The following is an 18,259-nucleotide window of genomic DNA, read 5'->3' as shown; positions in this document are numbered from 1 at the left end:
CACGTGTTGTTATGATATGGATAAACTATGACACAAAAACCTGAGAAAAAAATACAGTTATCAATTTTGTTAAGAATCAATAAGGATTCACAAGACTGGGGAAAAAATCAATAGATTCTATGGAGTACAACAAACATCAAAATTTTGCTAAATTTTACTTTTAATAAACGGTGTTGATTCCAGTTGTCATGATGCTAATGTTACATTCAACAATTTCACAATGAAAAAAACGAGTACTAAATATTGTCAATCAAACATATGAATGTACAAAAATCCATAAACTCTACCAAAATAGAATGAAGATTCAGAAAGCAAACCTACTTTTTCTTTTTTAATTAAAAATTCAACTATATTATAAAATTTATTTGTCTCAAATAATAGAGAAGTGAGAATTTTTAGAAACAACGCAAATTTCTTTTTTTTAATTTCTATAGTTTCTTTTTTTACCGAACCTTAATTAAAAAAAAATACACATACATCACTTCTAAAAATATTTATTACTATCTTTTAAGAATATAATCTTTCTGAGTACCTTTCTCTATTTATCTCTGTATTTAATAATAAAATGTTAAGTTTAAAATAGAAAAAACTTATATCAAACAAAATTATTACCAAACGAATTGTATTGGCTACTGGAATGAATCAATGACCTGTAAATTTCTACAGGTTTTTATAGTAGTTAGAAACTTCGGATTTTCATAGCGCAACCAATAAACACATGGACTTAAGACACAAAAAAAGTTGGGTGCAATGTCATCAATCAAGCTAAAAAAAAAAATGATTAAAAGCATGAAATTCCGAAACCGCAACAAAATGATTCTGTGTTTAGACAATTGCAGTAAGGCCTCTTAACTAATCTTAAATAAAGTCTTAGTTCCAACCACATTAACACTTCTTAGCTCCATCAATTTTGTTTTCTTAATTACGTTTCTACACAATAAGTACACGTACTTACACTTACAATTCTACAGTGTAAGTGATAAAACTACGTGGTTTTTGACGTCATCGTTACCTTTCTATCGTCTCACCTTTATATAGTGACTCTAACAGAACGTAACAACCAAAGGTTAAAAAAAATAAAAACAACACTCCTTAATTAGGCTCATTCGTTTTGCACTAACCATACTACAAATCATCTCGAACGATCGAGCAAAGATTTGAAAAATAAATAAATGTATAACTCTAGAGATTTTCATTAGCTAAGAAAAGTGAAATCGATTGTTAATCCTATTTCAGATGGGACAGGAACACTCATTACCCAACTCTATCATCTCGCGAACACCAAACTATTAACTATCTACCGTTTGTGGCATTATTTTCCCACTTTCTTTCGAAGACAATTTCCCATATTTAACATATATACATTATTATAAATATATTTATATAACACTTCGTCACATCCCAGAGAAAAAAAAACAATCTTTGTCACATCAACTAGTTTTTTAGTAACGATCAACTTTTTTCGTTTAAAATAACAAAAAGCCTTTTGTAGTGAAATGTGTATTTATCGATGAAAAAAGAGCCACATATTCCGGAGGGAAACTTTTTAACACACCCTATTTCGACTCTATTTTTGAAATACAGTGTGGGCATATAAATAGAGACCTCATTTATATAAATATCAAGAAAATAGAAGAGAAAAAGAGAGAAGAAGACAATGTACTACTATTAAGATGTGTGGGTTGTTAATTTGTTTAAAGGGAGCTTTTCTATAGAGATTTTTAAGGTCAAGGGTCATCGTTACGATGTGGGCTTGCTTCCTACAATCTAGTTGCCTTACGGGGCCTACTCTTTTTCCTTCTGATAAGTGATAACTACATCACCTTTTTTTTTCTCCGACAACTATACACTTTTTATGTTTTCCTTTTTTGTTTGTCTTCACAATAATTCTTTACTCGTTGTGAGTTTGTAACTGTAAAAATACACAAATAAGGGATATTTCTATGAAAAAAAATAATTAATAGACCAAGATAGATTTTTAATAAGCTTTAAGTTATCTTCATGGATTTTTAGTAGTTTTTAAAAATAATGAATAAATAGATAAACCTAAAATTTGAAAGACATTTTTTTTTTCGTCAGCAACATACATTATACATATTTGAATCCAAATGATAATATATAGATGACATTAGCACAAATAATTACGATGCATGCTCTCGTCACATTTGATGATTTTAAGTTCTTGTAACAGATAAGTGTAACTATATCACTATAGTGAGGGTCACGTTTTAATTTTTAAAATAATTTATGACAAGAAAATAGTAAAACTATTTAATACTAGACGCCAAAAAATGTTGAAACTAATAATTGTGAAAAAGGAACAAAAGAATAATAATCATTCATAATTGACAAGTGAAATTAATATTGTTCAGCGGAGGGTTATATATTAATTTTCAAACTAACTAATGAAAACAAATGGAAAAGCTTATGATAAGAGTTGAAATTTAATAATTAAGAAAAACAAAAAAAGGTGTACAAAGAGACACATGCTTTTTCCTCATGCATCTTGTTTTTATACAACAATATATATATTGACTCATTCTCCGCTAGCTCTCTCATCCCCATCTTTCAGTTTGCTAGTTACAATTAGATTAACCTCACATATGCTCTATTCTTACTTGATTCTTGAGTTACTCTGAAATCTCTTTGATGATGTCGAAATCTATGAGCATATCAGTGAACGGACAATCTCAAGTGCCTCCTGGGTTTAGGTTTCATCCAACCGAGGAAGAGCTGTTGCAGTATTATCTCCGGAAGAAAGTTAATAGCATCGAGATTGATCTTGATGTCATCCGCGACGTTGATCTCAACAAGCTCGAGCCTTGGGATATTCAAGGTTTATTTCCATAAAGAAAATTTTTATGGGTTAATTTTCTCTATTTTCACACTCTCCTAATCTAATCCAATTTTCTGAATTTAATAGTATTTTCTTTATATATAAAGTAGTCTATACTACTTTCGATACATGACGTTCTTATGTATCCTTTTACGAGAATATGACTAGAGTACAGAGAATCTACACTTAGTTGTTGCTGTTGTTTGTTCACATTAGGAGTTAGTTACTGCAAATACCAAGATAGGTTTGGTTAAAGAATTATAAAGTTTAATTATGTTAAGTTTTTCAGATTATTCTTTTGTCGCTATGCAGAGATGTGTAAAATAGGAACAACGCCACAAAACGACTGGTATTTCTTTAGCCACAAGGACAAAAAATATCCGACGGGAACGAGAACTAACAGAGCCACTGCGGCCGGATTTTGGAAAGCAACTGGCCGCGACAAGATCATATATAGCAATGGCCGTAGGATTGGGATGAGAAAGACTCTTGTTTTCTACAAAGGCCGAGCTCCTCACGGCCAAAAATCTGATTGGATCATGCATGAATATAGACTCGATGACAACATTATCTCCCCTGAGGATGTCACCGTTCATGAGGTATGCATTGATTTCATCATAACCTTTAAATACGAGTTATATATATATATATATACTAGTTTTTTGAATATGGTGAGACTGTTATGTCTCATTTTACATCATGATCTCGATTTTGTTTTGATTATGATTCATTGACCATTATAAAAGTTGTTACTGATAACATGTACAAATAGAAAAATATTATGTCATAGATATATTTAAAAATATATATTTTTGCAAAGTATGATCGTGATTTTCATTAAATATACAGAAATACGTTTTTTTTTTCATTAAAATTTGAAAAACTAAAGAATATTTATCTAATGATAATGGTTATAGTTACTTCTTCCCATGGGAGATGTGCTTTTAGTCAAGTGGTTAAGTCCATTTGATTCCGTCTTCCCCACCGGAGTTCGACTCCAGTAAGTCGCGTTACCCCGCGTAGTAAGGATTGACTATGGATCGGGTTTTGTCGATCCAAAGATGTCAAAAAAAAAAAGTTACTTCTTCCCATAAATATTTATTTCCTCCTTTGTCATATATATATGAACGCACATGAAACTGAAATAAGAATTTTCTTTTTATTTTTGGTTTTAACTTGGTGCTTAAAAAAGTTCCACTAATTAATTCCATAAGAGTTTGAAAAATCTATATATCTCCTATTTTTTTTAAGAAAAAGGAGAATCAAAAACGAAGATGAGAACCATAACTTATGGGTGTTATTGGATTTGGGTTTTTAATGGACTTTGAAATCTAGTGTTATTCAATTATGTATTTGCAAAAATACGTTAAAAATTTGTTGTTATTGGATTAGTATTTGTTTGATGCATTCTAAAATGAATTAAAAACAACTGTTATTCAATATTCATTTGATTTGTTTTATTTTGGATTTGAATGTACTTTTACTCATAAAACATGAACAAAAACAATTCAAACATTTAATCAAGTATTTCAAAATTCCACGTGAACTCCACATACAAACATTGGACTTTAAAATCCAATTCACATATTATCTGTCAATTCAAGTCCATAAAAACCTCAATCCAATAACAGCTCCTTAATCGAATTGCCAGTGAAGTGAGGACCTAAGGGATTAACCAGACTGTACATGTCCAAAACATGAATTTTGCTGATATATCTTATTTGATTTTTGAATATTTAAGGTGGTGAATATTATAGGGGAAGCATCACAAGACGAAGGATGGGTGGTGTGTCGTATTTTCAAGAAGAAGAATCTTCACAAAACCCTAAATAGTCCAGTCGGAGGAGCTTCCCTGAGCGGCGGCGGAGACATGGGGACGTCGTCTCAGATCTTCAACGAGGATACTCTCGAGCAATTTCTTGAACTTATGGGGCGATCTTGTAAAGAAGAGCTAAATCTTGACTCTTTCATGAAACTCCCAAACCTCGAAAGCCCTAACAGTCAAACAATCAACAACTGCCACGTAAGCTCTCCCGATACTAATCATAATATCCACGTCAGCAACGTGGTCGACTCTAGCTTCGTTACTAGTTGGGCGGCTTTAGACCGCCTCGTGGCCTCGCAGCTTAACGGACCAACATCATATTCAATCGCAGCCGTCGATGAAAGCCACGTGGATCAAGATCATCTCGCCTTGCCTAGCCTGAACCGGTCCGCTTCGTACCACGCCGGTTTAACTCAGGAATATACACTGGAGATGGAGCTCTGGAATACGACGACGTCGTCTCTACCGTCATCGCCTGGCCCATTTTGTCACGTGTCGAATGGTAGTGGATAACGGAAATGGAGGGAAAGAGAGATAGACACACACTTAAGACATTTCACATTTGTGTAAAAAGATATAATCATACCATATAGTTGTTGAAACATAAAAAAAGAAAGTCAGATTTGTGATAATTACAGTGGTTATGTGAAATATTGTAAAATAGATTAATATAAGAATTTAAAAGAGGAGAATAAAGATCTCAAAAAGGAGATATTTCGTTATTGTTGGGGAGAGCATTATATTTCATTACTCAAAATGTCTTCCATTTAATTTCATAGTTTTCCTTCTAGAAGTAAAAAAAATATTACGAGAAACTATAATTAAGCCCATGATCGTGAAAATAAAGGTTTAAGAAAAAAAAAGTTTTTCCAAGAACTAAATTTTGGAAAGTAATTTATTTTATTTTTTTTGGTTTGGAAAGTAATATTTTACGGCCAAAAGCGATAGATAATTAGATACTATAAGACATCGTGTCTTTTCTAGCCATATATATATATAATAAATTTATCTTCACAGATACATAGTTTATATAAATCTGTGTTTTTAGTAGGCACACCAAATAATGAACTATCTTATCTTAAGTACTATCAGTCGATTGTATGTTTGAGGTTAATAGATTATGATTGAGTATCTTTAATAGCAGTAGATATAATAATAGTATACGCTTTCTTGTTCTTATTCAAGGAGGAAAAAAAACGACGTTATAGTACACTTATTTACAAACAAAAAAAAATCGAAATCAATCATAATCTATTAATCTCAAACACAGTATCGAGTGATATAGTACATAAAGATAACATATCTTAGCTAATATTCTCTTATTGACTATAATTATGTACCGTTTAAACATTTGTATGAAAGTTATGTAGCAAATTCGGATCTTCATTTAATTCTTCTTGATCAGAATAAGCAATCCGAGTTTAATTCCTCTTTCATTATGTAAAAAATAAAAATTAAGAAGTCTTTGATTAAAACCATGTTTGTAGTTGTAGTGACCGAGAAAGCGAGAAAAATCAAAACTAAATCGATGTTTTTTTTTTTTTTTTTTAAATCGATGTTTTGTTTATTTTTCTCTTACGCTCCGTGGTCAAATATCTCGATCTCTTATAAACCATCTTTATTTTTTTTTTAAATACCATAATTTCGAATTTATTTGAAAATATCATAGAAAAAAAATATTTTTTGTAAAGAAGTTTTTGAATTACAAGTTTCTGGTAATTTTAATTTATTTTTTATGTATAAAATTGTTGTATATTTGATTTGAAAATTTAGGGCTTGACTGGTTTAATCGCAGCGGTTGCGGTTACGGTTGTGAGAGTTTGCGGAAGCGGGCGGTTGCGGTTTCAAGCGTTTTTTAGCGTTTTGACCGACTGGTTTAGCGGTTGAAAACGGGTGCGTTTGCGGGAGATTTACGACTGGTTGATCAGCGGGTACGATAGCGGTTAAACCAAAATTTACCAAAATAAATTTAATATATGATTATAAAAAATTATAAAACACTAGAAACTATAGTTATGAAAAGTATAAATTTTTTAAAAATGATTAATGATTAAAAACCATAAATAATTATTCATATAAATTTTTATATTGAAAACAAAAATAATTATTTATATTAGAAAATTATAGTTAAACAATAATTATTTTTTTAGAATTAACGTGAATATAAATCAGACATGATGATATATATTTTAATTTATTTATTTTCCTTTTTTAGTTTATTTCCTTTTTTACACCAACCGCAACCGCCCGCAACCGCAAACGCTTGCGGGAAGGAGCTTTTGAAATCCAGCGATTTCGAGCGGTTCGAAGCAGTGTGGAACGGTTTCTATGATTGGTACCAACCGCTAACAACCGCAACCGACCGCTAACAACCGCTAGGCGGGTGCTAGCGGAAGAACCAATCAAGCCCTTACTTTCTTTCTTTCTTGTTTCAACTTCCAATATATTCATAATATTTATCTACTATTTTGAAGTAGAAATTTGGGCTCATTATTGTTTTATAAAAAAGTGTTCAAAGCACTATATATCCGTCATTCGCATTGGTGTTCCAATCATCATGATAACTTCTCCTGCGATACATATTTAGTTAATATATTTACTTTGAAGAGCTTGAGTCCTAACGATCATCCGAAACAAGCACATGATAAATATTGCAAAAAAATTGTACGAGCTGTAGTCATTCAAATATGCAGATTGAGAAATATATATATATTTAAAAATTCAACCAATCATAAAAAAAACTGCATAATATAAATAATAATAAAATAATAAATTAATGTATAATATTTGCATAAAAACTTAAAAATATCTTATATTATGAAACAAAAAAATTTCTCTAAAACATTTTATATTATGTAACAGAAAGAGTAATCTTTTCGATAAATCTAGATTAAAAATTCAACTTATCCATCTGTAATTATAACTTATTCTACACGTCATTATAAGTTATACCCCGACATTTGGAGATAAACAATATGGGGATTGTCTCCCTTAGCTAATTAATGAAATTTCCCTTTTTTGTCACATAATTTCTAATGATAATTTTGAGGTATGGGTCGAGAGATCAATTATCCAAGTATGCCTTCCCGCAAAATTGACAATTCATCCTCAACGCCATAATTAATATATACACATAAACATGTCATTAACTAAAATTTGAAGGGTTACTAACTATAGTAAAAGACATTATAAGGACTGAAATTTTCAACTACGTAGTACGACTCAAAAGCCAAATCTATGTAATCTTTTACGTACGTTATCACTTTTGTATTTGGTGGAACCTTCACATTTTTTTCCTAATTTGTATACATAAGAAATTTGATCTCATGGAATCGAAAATTACCATGCACGTGTCCACGGTATTAATTATGTATATACATATAGACGTTAAATTGGTTGTTGTCTTGTTGAAATAAATAAAACGTGGTGTAGACTCTGTATAATAATTAAAAATATCAAAAGTCACTTGAAGAAAAAGTTAGGAGCTTCATATTACATACATGCATGTATATGCAAACACACTAGCATACTTCCGACTATAACACACCATCTTTTTCCGATCGCGACTACGCAAAAGCTAAAATCGCTTCATAAGAGAGAGAAAGTCCGACGAGAACGGATTTGCCGACAAAAATTAACCTAAAGTCCATCATCGTTTTCCCTCATTGTTACTTCTTTATCTAACACTAACGAGTTTCGAGGATGATTCTCTCAAGGCATATTTAGATATTTTTGTTGATGCTTCTTTAATTCACAGTCCTAATGTGATGTCTATATCGCTCAACTATTTCGCTCTTTTTACCTTTATTAAATTTCTCACCATTAATCATACACATATCTTATCTTTAACAAACCCACAAGGATTATGGAGAAAAAAAAACTAAAATCATAATTAGAAAGAGATAGCCAATTCTCAATCACCTTCTAATAACCTCAGAATGAGTTGCTTTCGCAATCAAACCTTACATCTTAATAACAATCGCAGGGTTATAAACCAAATCAAACTAATTAATTTTTGAAATATGCATTAAAAAATTAATGGTTATTGAGAAAATGCACCGAATGCAAATTTATTTCCGACATCGATCAACATAAAGATGATCAGTGGACTATTTGACAACGAGGGATAAATATATCAATTGAAAAAGATGGTCGAGATAATATGTATTGTAAGATTCTTTATAAGAAAATAATAATCAAGGAGATGATTGAGGGTGGGTGCGATGGGATAGTGCAAGCCCGTGCCAACGAGGTCTAACATCCATGTCGAAAAAATGTAAATACAGATTTTCCACGAATTACAAAAGTCGAATATTTGTGTTTCAAATGTGATTTTTTTTTCGATAATGAATGTGAAAAGAAATTAATCAATAAAAAGGTGATTGGAATCTTCGGCTTAATTTTCTCCTTTTTGAATTTAATTTCCCATCATTTTGATGTGATCAGAATTGGGTCAGTAGCTATTACGCTCTGAGCTTCGGCTTTATGGAAATCGATTCGATTAATAGTTAACATGTCTCATGTGTATTCGTTTAAGTTTTAACACATAACATAGAATTTCTACGGTTATGACATAACAAGGGTTTGACTGGTAATAAACCTATATATGTTAAATTATTTAATTTTCATATTTTCAGTGTATTACTCTATATATATATATTAAAAATCTAATAATTTCGTTATATATTTTATTTTATTTTTCTATATATAATGTTTTGTGATAAAGTATATGTTGTTACTGATTTTCAAATAGAAACTCCACTAATAAGGTGAATGACCGTTTGTTAAACGTTTTTGGTGTTTTTATAAGAAAATTTATATATTTGATATAAAAAATGTATATACAGATTTTCCACGAATTACAAAAGTCGAATATTTGTGTTTCAAATGTGATTTTTTTTTCCGATAATGAATGTAAAAAGAAAGTAATCAATAAAAAGGTGATTGGAATCTTCGGCTTAATTTTTCTCTTTTTTGAATTTAATTTCCCATCATTTGGATGTGATCGGAATTGGGTCAGTAGCTATTACGCTTTGAGCTTCCGCTTTATGGAAATCGATCTGATTAATAGTTAACATGACTCATGTGTATTCGTTTAAAACATAACATATAATTTCTACGGTTATGACATGATAAGGGTTTGACTGGTAATAAACGTATATATGTTTAATTATTTAATTTTCATATTTTCTGTGTATTACTCTATATATATATATATATTAAAAATCTAATAAGTTCATTATATATTTTATTTTATTTTTTCTATATATAATGTTTTGCGATAAAGTATATGTTGTTATTGATTTTCAAATAGAAACTCCACTAATAAGGTGAGATGACCGTTTGTTGAACGCTTTTGGTGTTTATATAAGAAAATTTATATATTTGATATTAAAAAATTTGTTTAACTATTATCACTTTAACCAGTAAAAAGTGTTTAATAATTATATTTGATTCCAACCGTTATACTAGTCGTATAGTTCATTCCTCAAACTTTTATAACTGCAACTATTTATTTCCTCAAACTTTGAACCTGCATGCATCCATTTCCAATACGTATAAGGACGATATTCCTAAGAGTACGTATCCCAAAACTCTGAAACATAGGGATTACTTACCTAATTTGGATTTGATCAAAAGATCGGGCAAACGATTGTAAAAGTCTTTTTGATTGATTCATATTTGACCATTCTACCACCAGGTCCAGTCATCTTATACCATAAAGTATGACCATAATACCTAACGATAAATGTCTAAATAACAAGTAATTTCGTAAGTGAAGCCCAAATATTTTTAAAATCGGCCAACGAAACCAAAACTAAAGTTAAACAATTGCATTAGGCGATTGTCTAAACTAATAATGCTGGTTAAAAAGTTCGCCTAAACAGCTAAACTAAATAACGACATTTAACCTAAGTAGATTTGTTTTAATATAGTGGCTTTGAGACTAGTCTAAGACTTTTGGTAAAAAAAGTATGTTTCTACCAAAAATTAATATTTCAAAATTGTAAGGAAAAAATTGACGTAATTACAGTCACTAAACGTACTTTTTAAATACTTGTTTTGGGCTAATAGTGTGTTTATACCCCATTTTGTTTTCATACTGTATAACAAAGAGGGGTGCACTGATAGAACTTTTGATTCGTGAATAATGAACAACGTCACGGAGAACACTTTGAAGTTTGAACACGATGAATTCACATACATAAGAATAAGAGCATCAAGATATATTAAAAAGCTATATAATAAGAAATCTAATTTAGTTGGGTTTTAGACTGGTTCAAGTTAATTCCTTTTGCAATGCAACGGGTTAGTACTCCCAAATAAAATGCTGGGCCTGGGCTGAATGACTGAATGTTATCTCATTTATTCTACAATTATTATTATTTTTTCTAAATTTTTAAAACTAGAATATCATCTATCCAAAAAAAAAACCCTATACAAAGCTAAAACCAAAAACACACACACACACACGTTTCTTTATAGTCGTTCGTACATTTGACTAGTCGGACATTACACGTTCAGTATGTTGACTTTTCTAATAAATGAAATCAAGTGGACGGTAATAGTCAATACGTGTGTGTCTCACTCTTTTTTTTCTGATTTTTTTTTTTGGCTCCACTAGTCTGATTAATACGTACGTACCTAAAATTAGGCAGACTGAGTTGTTTGGTAAATCAACTGATAATATTTTAACACACAATTAACCTAATATTTTTATAATTTGTAGTATCTTATTTTTTATGAAGATTCTAAAGTACAGTGTGGTACAATTCTTCATAGTTACTTTATATTGTTTGAAAAAAGTAAAAACTATGAATAGTGATAGTAAAATAAATGCGCAAGAAATTTAACAGACTGGACTGCATAAATTAAATTTATTTTTTCGTAACAGTTACAGTTAGAATTTGTAACAGAAAAAGCATTATAATATTGTATTAGACAATAAAAGGTTTTAAAAACATAACTGGCGGAAAAACTTAAACTAGTAAAAGTATTTCTAATTTGATGATATATCAGAAATAGTAGAGATATCTCCATTTATTGTCATTTAAGTACACTTTTAAGATGATAATTTCATCTCCTTAAATAAAACAAATGTGATTGGTAACGAATTAAAGAACATGCCAAAAAAATACATGCAAAACTTGAATTGTTACCAAGTGGTAGCAAGTGAGAATCAGTAGTTATGTCATTGCCATGTTGATGGGGGACATATCACTTTTGATTTACTGGTAGACACATTTCTATGGTGATTAGAAATTTTACATAGCAATCATAATCTATGGACTTAAACCCTTATCAAAAAAAAATTATATAATTAATCGACTTTAGTTTTTACGTTTGATTGAGGTCTCTCATATACCACAAAGTCTAATAATTATATAGTGTTGGATATATCATATAAGAAGAAAATGGCTCAATATCTATAGTTCTCTGAACATTCTTTCTTTGCATCAAGCAACAATATAAAAAAATGTGATAAGTTTTGGTATATAGAATTTTTTTATTTAAACCAAAATCTCGAGTCGTATATATCCTTAAAAACCACATGATACTATATTCAAATGAAAACGAAGAAAAGCCAAATGATGAATCGATGATATAATAATGAGAGAAGATGATCAAAACATGATCATTAATCTTATCTTACAAGCATCGCATATCTCAGTTCTTTTCCTATCAACCGGATATAATTAATTAAATCACACTAAACCGTCCTTTTACGCCACACAACCTCTACATACACCAAACGTATATATCTATCTACTACACACAAAAAAACACCAAATGCAAAATACATTTGAAAAGAGACCCCATTAATGGCATCTACTTCCTCTCCTTCGTATGGTTCCCAAAACGCTGCGTTTTGGCGCACCATTTTCGTCTTACACTGTATATCTACACTAGTCTTCACTACGATCTCAACACCACCCGAAGATCCTGTCAAATGTGTGTCGGGAAACACGAACTGTACAGTCACAAACTCATATGGAGTCTTTCCAGACCGTTCCACGTGTCGAGCCGCCAATGTGGCATACCCAACAACCGAAGCCGAGCTTATCTCTGTCGTGGCTGCAGCCACTAAAGCCGGGCGGAAAATGCGTGTAACTACTCGATATTCCCATAGCATCACTAAGCTTGTGTGTACGGACGGGACCGACGGTTTGCTCATAAGTACAAAGTTTCTAAACCACACGGTGCGAGCCGATGCGAAGGCCATGACCTTGACGGTTGAGAGTGGCATGACGCTTAGGCAATTAATCGCTGAAGCGGCTGAAATTGGAATGGCGTTGCCTTATGCACCGTATTGGTGGGGACTAACCGTGGGTGGTATGATGGGGACCGGTGCTCACGGGAGCTCATTGTGGGGTAAAGGAAGTGCGGTCCATGATTATGTGACCGAGATCAGGATGGTTAGTCCTGGTTCGGTCATTGACGGGTTTGCAAAGGTTAGAGTTTTAAGCGAGACTGAGACTCCTAATGAGTTTAACGCGGCTAAGGTTTCTCTTGGCGTTCTTGGCGTTATCTCTCAGGTTAGATCAATTAAAATTCATATTTTTTGTGCTTATTACGAAACAATATCACAGGCTCATAGCTCTAACACATTTTTATCACATGCAATTGCTCAAAAAAGGTAACTCTTAAATTGCAACCGATGTTCAAGAGATCATTAAGGTATGTCATGAAAAATGATTCGGATTTTGGGGATCAAGCCGTAACATTTGGGAAGAAACATGAGTTTGCGGATTTCATATGGTTACCAAGCCAAGGCAAAGTGGTGTATCGAATGGACGACCGAGTAGCGGTCAACACCTCAGGTAACGGTTTGCTCGATTTCATGTCGTTCCGTTCGCAACTCTCTGCCGCATTAGCCATCATAAGATCCTCAGGTTCATCCTTATTTCTAAATCCTTTATTTATTGTTTGCATATATATGATAAAAAATCTGTAAATATATCACTGAATATAGTTCTCTATCTATTAAATGTTATACATAACCTTTTATTTATTGTTGTCTTGTATTAAATAAGAGGAGACGCAAGAGAGATTCAGAGATGCGAATGGGAAATGTGCGGGAGCCACATTAATTTCGTCTACACTGTTTGCTACCTCATACGGTTTGACCAACAATGGTATTTAACTAAATTTTTGTTTATTTTAACTTGTACATCTGCATCATTTTACATCGACTATTAACCCGCTCCTACCTTTATTATGTTTTAAACATTCACCGGCTTTAGGCATGATATTTACTGGTTATCCGGTTATTGGAAGCCAAAACCGTATGATGTCGTCAGGATCATGCCTAGACAGTCTTCATGATGGATTAATCACAGCTTGTCCATGGGATTCACGCATAAAAAGTGAATTCTTTCACCAAACAACTTTCAGTATTCCGCTCACGCAAGTCAAAAGTTTCATCAACGACATCAAATCTCTTGTCAAGATAGAGTCGAAATCTCTATGCGTACTTGAGCTCTACGATGGTATTCTAATGCGTTATGTCACATCTTCTCCGGCCTATCTCGGGAAAGAAACAGAAGCTTTAGACTTTGACCTCACGTATTACCGAGCCAAAAATCCGTTAGCACCGCGACTATACGAAGATTTTATAGAAGAAATCGAGCAAATTGCGTTGTTCAAGTATAACGCCTTGCCGCATTGGGGTAAGAACAGAAATTTAGCGTTTGATGGAGTGATTAAAAAGTACAAGAACGTGCCGGCATTCTTCAAAGTTAAAGAAAGCTATGATCCAATGGGTTTATTCTCAAGTGAATGGACCAATCAGATCTTAGGAATAAAAGGAAATGTGACGATAATAAAAGATGGATGTGCATTAGAGGGTTTGTGTATATGTTCGGAGGATGCACATTGTGCTCCGACCAAAGGATATTTGTGTCGACCAGGAAAAGTCTACATAGAAGCTAGAGTATGTACACGTGTTGATGACATAAGTGTGATCCAATCATTAAGTTACTAATCTTCATTGCTTCTTTTATATATCAGATTCTTATCTTCTTTATGTGTGGTCGATATTTATCATGACGAGGTATTGTTAATGTTGTTGTAACAGTAAAAAAGTTAGGGGGGACAGTAAGAAAATCGAAATTTCGTGAGGCACGATGTGCCTAGCTAAAAATTTCGATGTCTTGGTTTCTACTTTCGACTAATGAAAACTAGAAAGAAAAAAATCAAAGTCAAATTACATTCAAGGTGTTGTATCTTGAAACTTTTTCCACTGAGGATTATGGGTTTAGTATTTATTTTGCCAAATGCGCATGTTCATAAATCATTAGGTTATTTTATACCTTGCGCTAGAAATAAGACCCTTTGTTACTAAATCAGTAATGATGTTAATACTTGAGTTATAAAACCAAAAACAAAATACAAACTTGTGAGATATATACCTTAAAGAGCATGATAATTTTAAGGATCGAGTATTGTGGACTTCAAAGTTTGAACCGAGTACGAAATGAAATTCGTGAAAACTCAAGACGTTGACACGTGTGTGCACAGAAGCATATTATATATATATATATATATATATATATATATATATCTGATATTTATTTTCGCACATACATATTTTTATTATAACTTAATTTTTTTGTATTAGAATTAAAACGGGAAACTTTATATTCTAAAAATAATAAATAAAAAAAAACTTTAAACTTTCAATTTTAACATAGAATTATGTTTAGTTTAATGCTATTATTATATGTATGTGAAGATTTCATACCATAACACTGCATAGGATTTAGCAAAACTTTTTGAGAAAAGTTTGAACTAAGACTCAACTAATGGCAATGGGTGTAGTATATAGTTTCTAAAATGGTTGTTGGCTTTTGGTTTTTAGTTTTTGAGTTTTTTTTTAGGATTTTTGGTGTAGATTTTACTTTCTTAAAAATTTGAATGTTAATTAATTTCAGTTTTTGATTTTTATGTTAATGGATTATTTTTCCTTTACAAAATAAAAGAAATTTATAATGTGATTGATGGTTTTTGAAAGAAAAAGCCAAAAAAAATGGATTTTGGTTTTTCTTTGAAAATTTATTAAAGAAACACTCAAAGACTAGATTCTCTATTTTTTATGAAATTTTGTTTTTTCAATATCTTGAATATGGCTATAAAATAAATTTTGGAAAAAAAAAACTAAAACCCAAAATTAGTTCAAAAACTACATACGTTCATGGCCATATTTTAATATACTCAAGGTCTTGTTTCTCTTTTTTTCCCCAAAAAAAAAAAAGTTTAATATACGCAAGACATTACAGACTTGAATTATTAATGCTACGAAATTTGTATGATAATTACTAGTTGAAATTGTCTTGTACACAGTACATGTACATGTATACAGTAAAACCTTTATAAATTAATACTCTATAAATTAATAACTTCTCTAAATTAATAAATTTTTCCGGTTCCGAGTTGGGACCAATGTAAAATATGACATATATCGATAAACTAATAAGCTAATAATTTTTTTGAAAATCTCATATAAACATATGGTCCCATCGATGTGGATGTTGGATTCACACATTCTAGTATTTTATTAAGTGGGAAAGATTATTCTTGAGAGACAAAAATGAATGTATAAAAACTTGTGAATTGTTACGAAAATTGCTATATATTTCTCTCTTGAGAGGAAGGGTCCCCTTTACATGGCCATTGGCCTCTATATTTATACATAGAGAAACGACATTAAAATAAGTAATTAAGCACAATTATTCCTTCTTAAATGTGTCCGTTTTGATTCTTTGACTTTAATGCTCAACGTTTGAATTTGAGTTGACTCTGATCTTCGTGGGCCTCGCCTATTCGGCCCAAATATCCTTGAACCATCTTACCCATGCCTTCTTCATCGAACTCATGTCGCAATGTAATCACTTCGGATTCTCGAAGTGGTGACAGCCACTTCGACCGTTCCTTTGACTCCTGGGTCCAATGGACTTCATTCTTTATGGGCCATTATCTTGACTACGTGGCAATCTTTGGTTGGTCTCGTACTTCTGGTGCGGGATCCGACACCAACAATTAGCCCCCCCAAGTTCTTCGAAGTGCTATTCCAATTCGGAGGACTTTAAATGCTCAAATAGCCAAAGATTGCGCTCGAGAATCTTTCTGATTTCCCGCCGAAAATCTCATCACTCCTTTAATTTCGGCACTAGCCTTTTTTAACTGAGTGACATCTGTCATCATTATGACCGTATATTGTTTAATTACTATTAAAACGGGAAAAACCTTCCCACTTCCCACACGACTTCCGAGGCGGTTTCATCATTAGCTTGAGGTAACTTCTTTTCACCATTACTCTCTTCTTTTACTTTTGTACTTTAATCAAAAACTCTCTCTTCTCTTCTTCACAAAAAACCTCTCTTCGCCGGACCTTGAATTTTTCATTTTTATTCGATGACTTCTGATTCTGAAAGACCTGAATCTCCGTCTTACGACGAGAGGCGTTCTAGTAATGACGAATGCACTCGTCCTAACGACATCGCCGGTCCTCATTACAAATCCACCTGTACTCTTCAATCCCTTGAGCGATTGAAGGGGCTTTGTCAAATTCCTCCTGGAATTATAGCGGAGGCGCAAATAGCCGACCCTACGGAATCTCCTGAGAACCACCGTGCCGGCTACTTTTGTGTTTACGAAATTTACTTCAAGGGCTGCGGATTGACCTTCCCCCTTCCTGAAGCCCTAGTTCGATTCTTGGCGGCTCTCGAGATCGCTTTACCTCAATTAACCCCCAATCTCCTCCGAACCATCCTCGGGATTATAACCGTTGCGGCGGAGGCCGGCTACGTCATTGGAGTCCTCGAGCTGAATGAACTCCTAAACGGAAGGAGTTCATCAAAGAAAACTGGTTACTTCTCAGCGTATCCAAATGCCAATAGAAACGTCATCTCGCACCTCCCGAACAAGGATGAGAACTGGCACCATCCTTGGTTTCTGATTAAGAAAACTCCCGCTTCGATTGGGAATCTTTCCGATATACTCCCATCGAAGTGGTCTGCGAAACCTGGTAGAGACTAGGTCGTATATTCCTTTATTGTTTATTATTTTTTTTTTTACTGACCGAATTCGTTGTTTCATTTCGCAGCTTTAATCGCTTCAACTCTCCCGACCGAAGAATTTGTCAAGTTCTTCAAAACAATCCTTGAAGGGGAAACCCTTTGGAATTCTTTCACCCTCGACCGGTTTGTCGAGGCCAACCGGAAACTCAGGATGAGTCCTCCCAATCTACTTCATCGTCTTCCGCCTCCTCCCTCAACTCAGGGAATGTCAGCTCGGGCCCTCGCTGCCCAGCGTAAAAAGCTCTCCAAGCCGATAGCAGAGGCTTGTGATGAAAACAAGGCGTTCCTTGCGACCACCATTGACAAAAAAGATTACAGCAGGACCCTGCTGGTCGATGACAACAGCTCCGAGGGAGCCAGATCCGTTGCTGCTTTTAGGTTAACACCTCGCCGCGAGCGCCGCGACGAACGTTCTCCTCGGAGAGAGCGGTCTCCTCGTCGTGATTCTCCTCGTCCTCCCCGAGACGATTTTAGCAACGAACCACTTAAGAATTTGGTTCGTAAGAAGAGGGACAATTC

At 32.9% G+C, this 18,259-nt stretch overlaps 2 protein-coding genes across 2 annotated transcripts; both read left to right on the top strand.

Annotated features, from left to right (window-relative positions):
* The first annotated feature begins 2,347 nt into the window (after positions 1-2,347).
* Positions 2,348-5,435, top strand: LOC9318155 (NAC domain-containing protein 43). The gene is made up of 3 exons (XM_002882043.2): positions 2,348-2,836; positions 3,149-3,435; positions 4,578-5,435. The coding sequence occupies exons 1-3, from the start codon at positions 2,650-2,652 to the stop codon at positions 5,172-5,174; spliced, it is 1,071 nt and encodes a 356-aa protein (XP_002882089.2). The 5' UTR covers positions 2,348-2,649; the 3' UTR covers positions 5,175-5,435.
* A 7,019-nt stretch (positions 5,436-12,454) lies between these two features.
* Positions 12,455-14,774, top strand: LOC9318154 (probable L-gulonolactone oxidase 6). Its single transcript, XM_002882042.2, has 4 exons — positions 12,455-13,198; positions 13,300-13,555; positions 13,697-13,798; positions 13,907-14,774. Exons 1-4 carry the CDS (start codon positions 12,485-12,487, stop codon positions 14,644-14,646), a joined length of 1,812 nt encoding a protein of 603 aa, XP_002882088.1. The 5' UTR covers positions 12,455-12,484; the 3' UTR covers positions 14,647-14,774.
* Positions 14,775-18,259: the final 3,485 nt, after the last annotated feature.

Source organism: Arabidopsis lyrata, assembly GCF_000004255.2.
Source record: "Arabidopsis lyrata subsp. lyrata unplaced genomic scaffold ARALYscaffold_4, whole genome shotgun sequence".
Taxonomy (NCBI): domain Eukaryota; kingdom Viridiplantae; phylum Streptophyta; class Magnoliopsida; order Brassicales; family Brassicaceae; genus Arabidopsis; species Arabidopsis lyrata.
Note: the sequence above shows the minus strand (reverse complement) of the source record. Positions and strands in the feature narration are given on the sequence as shown.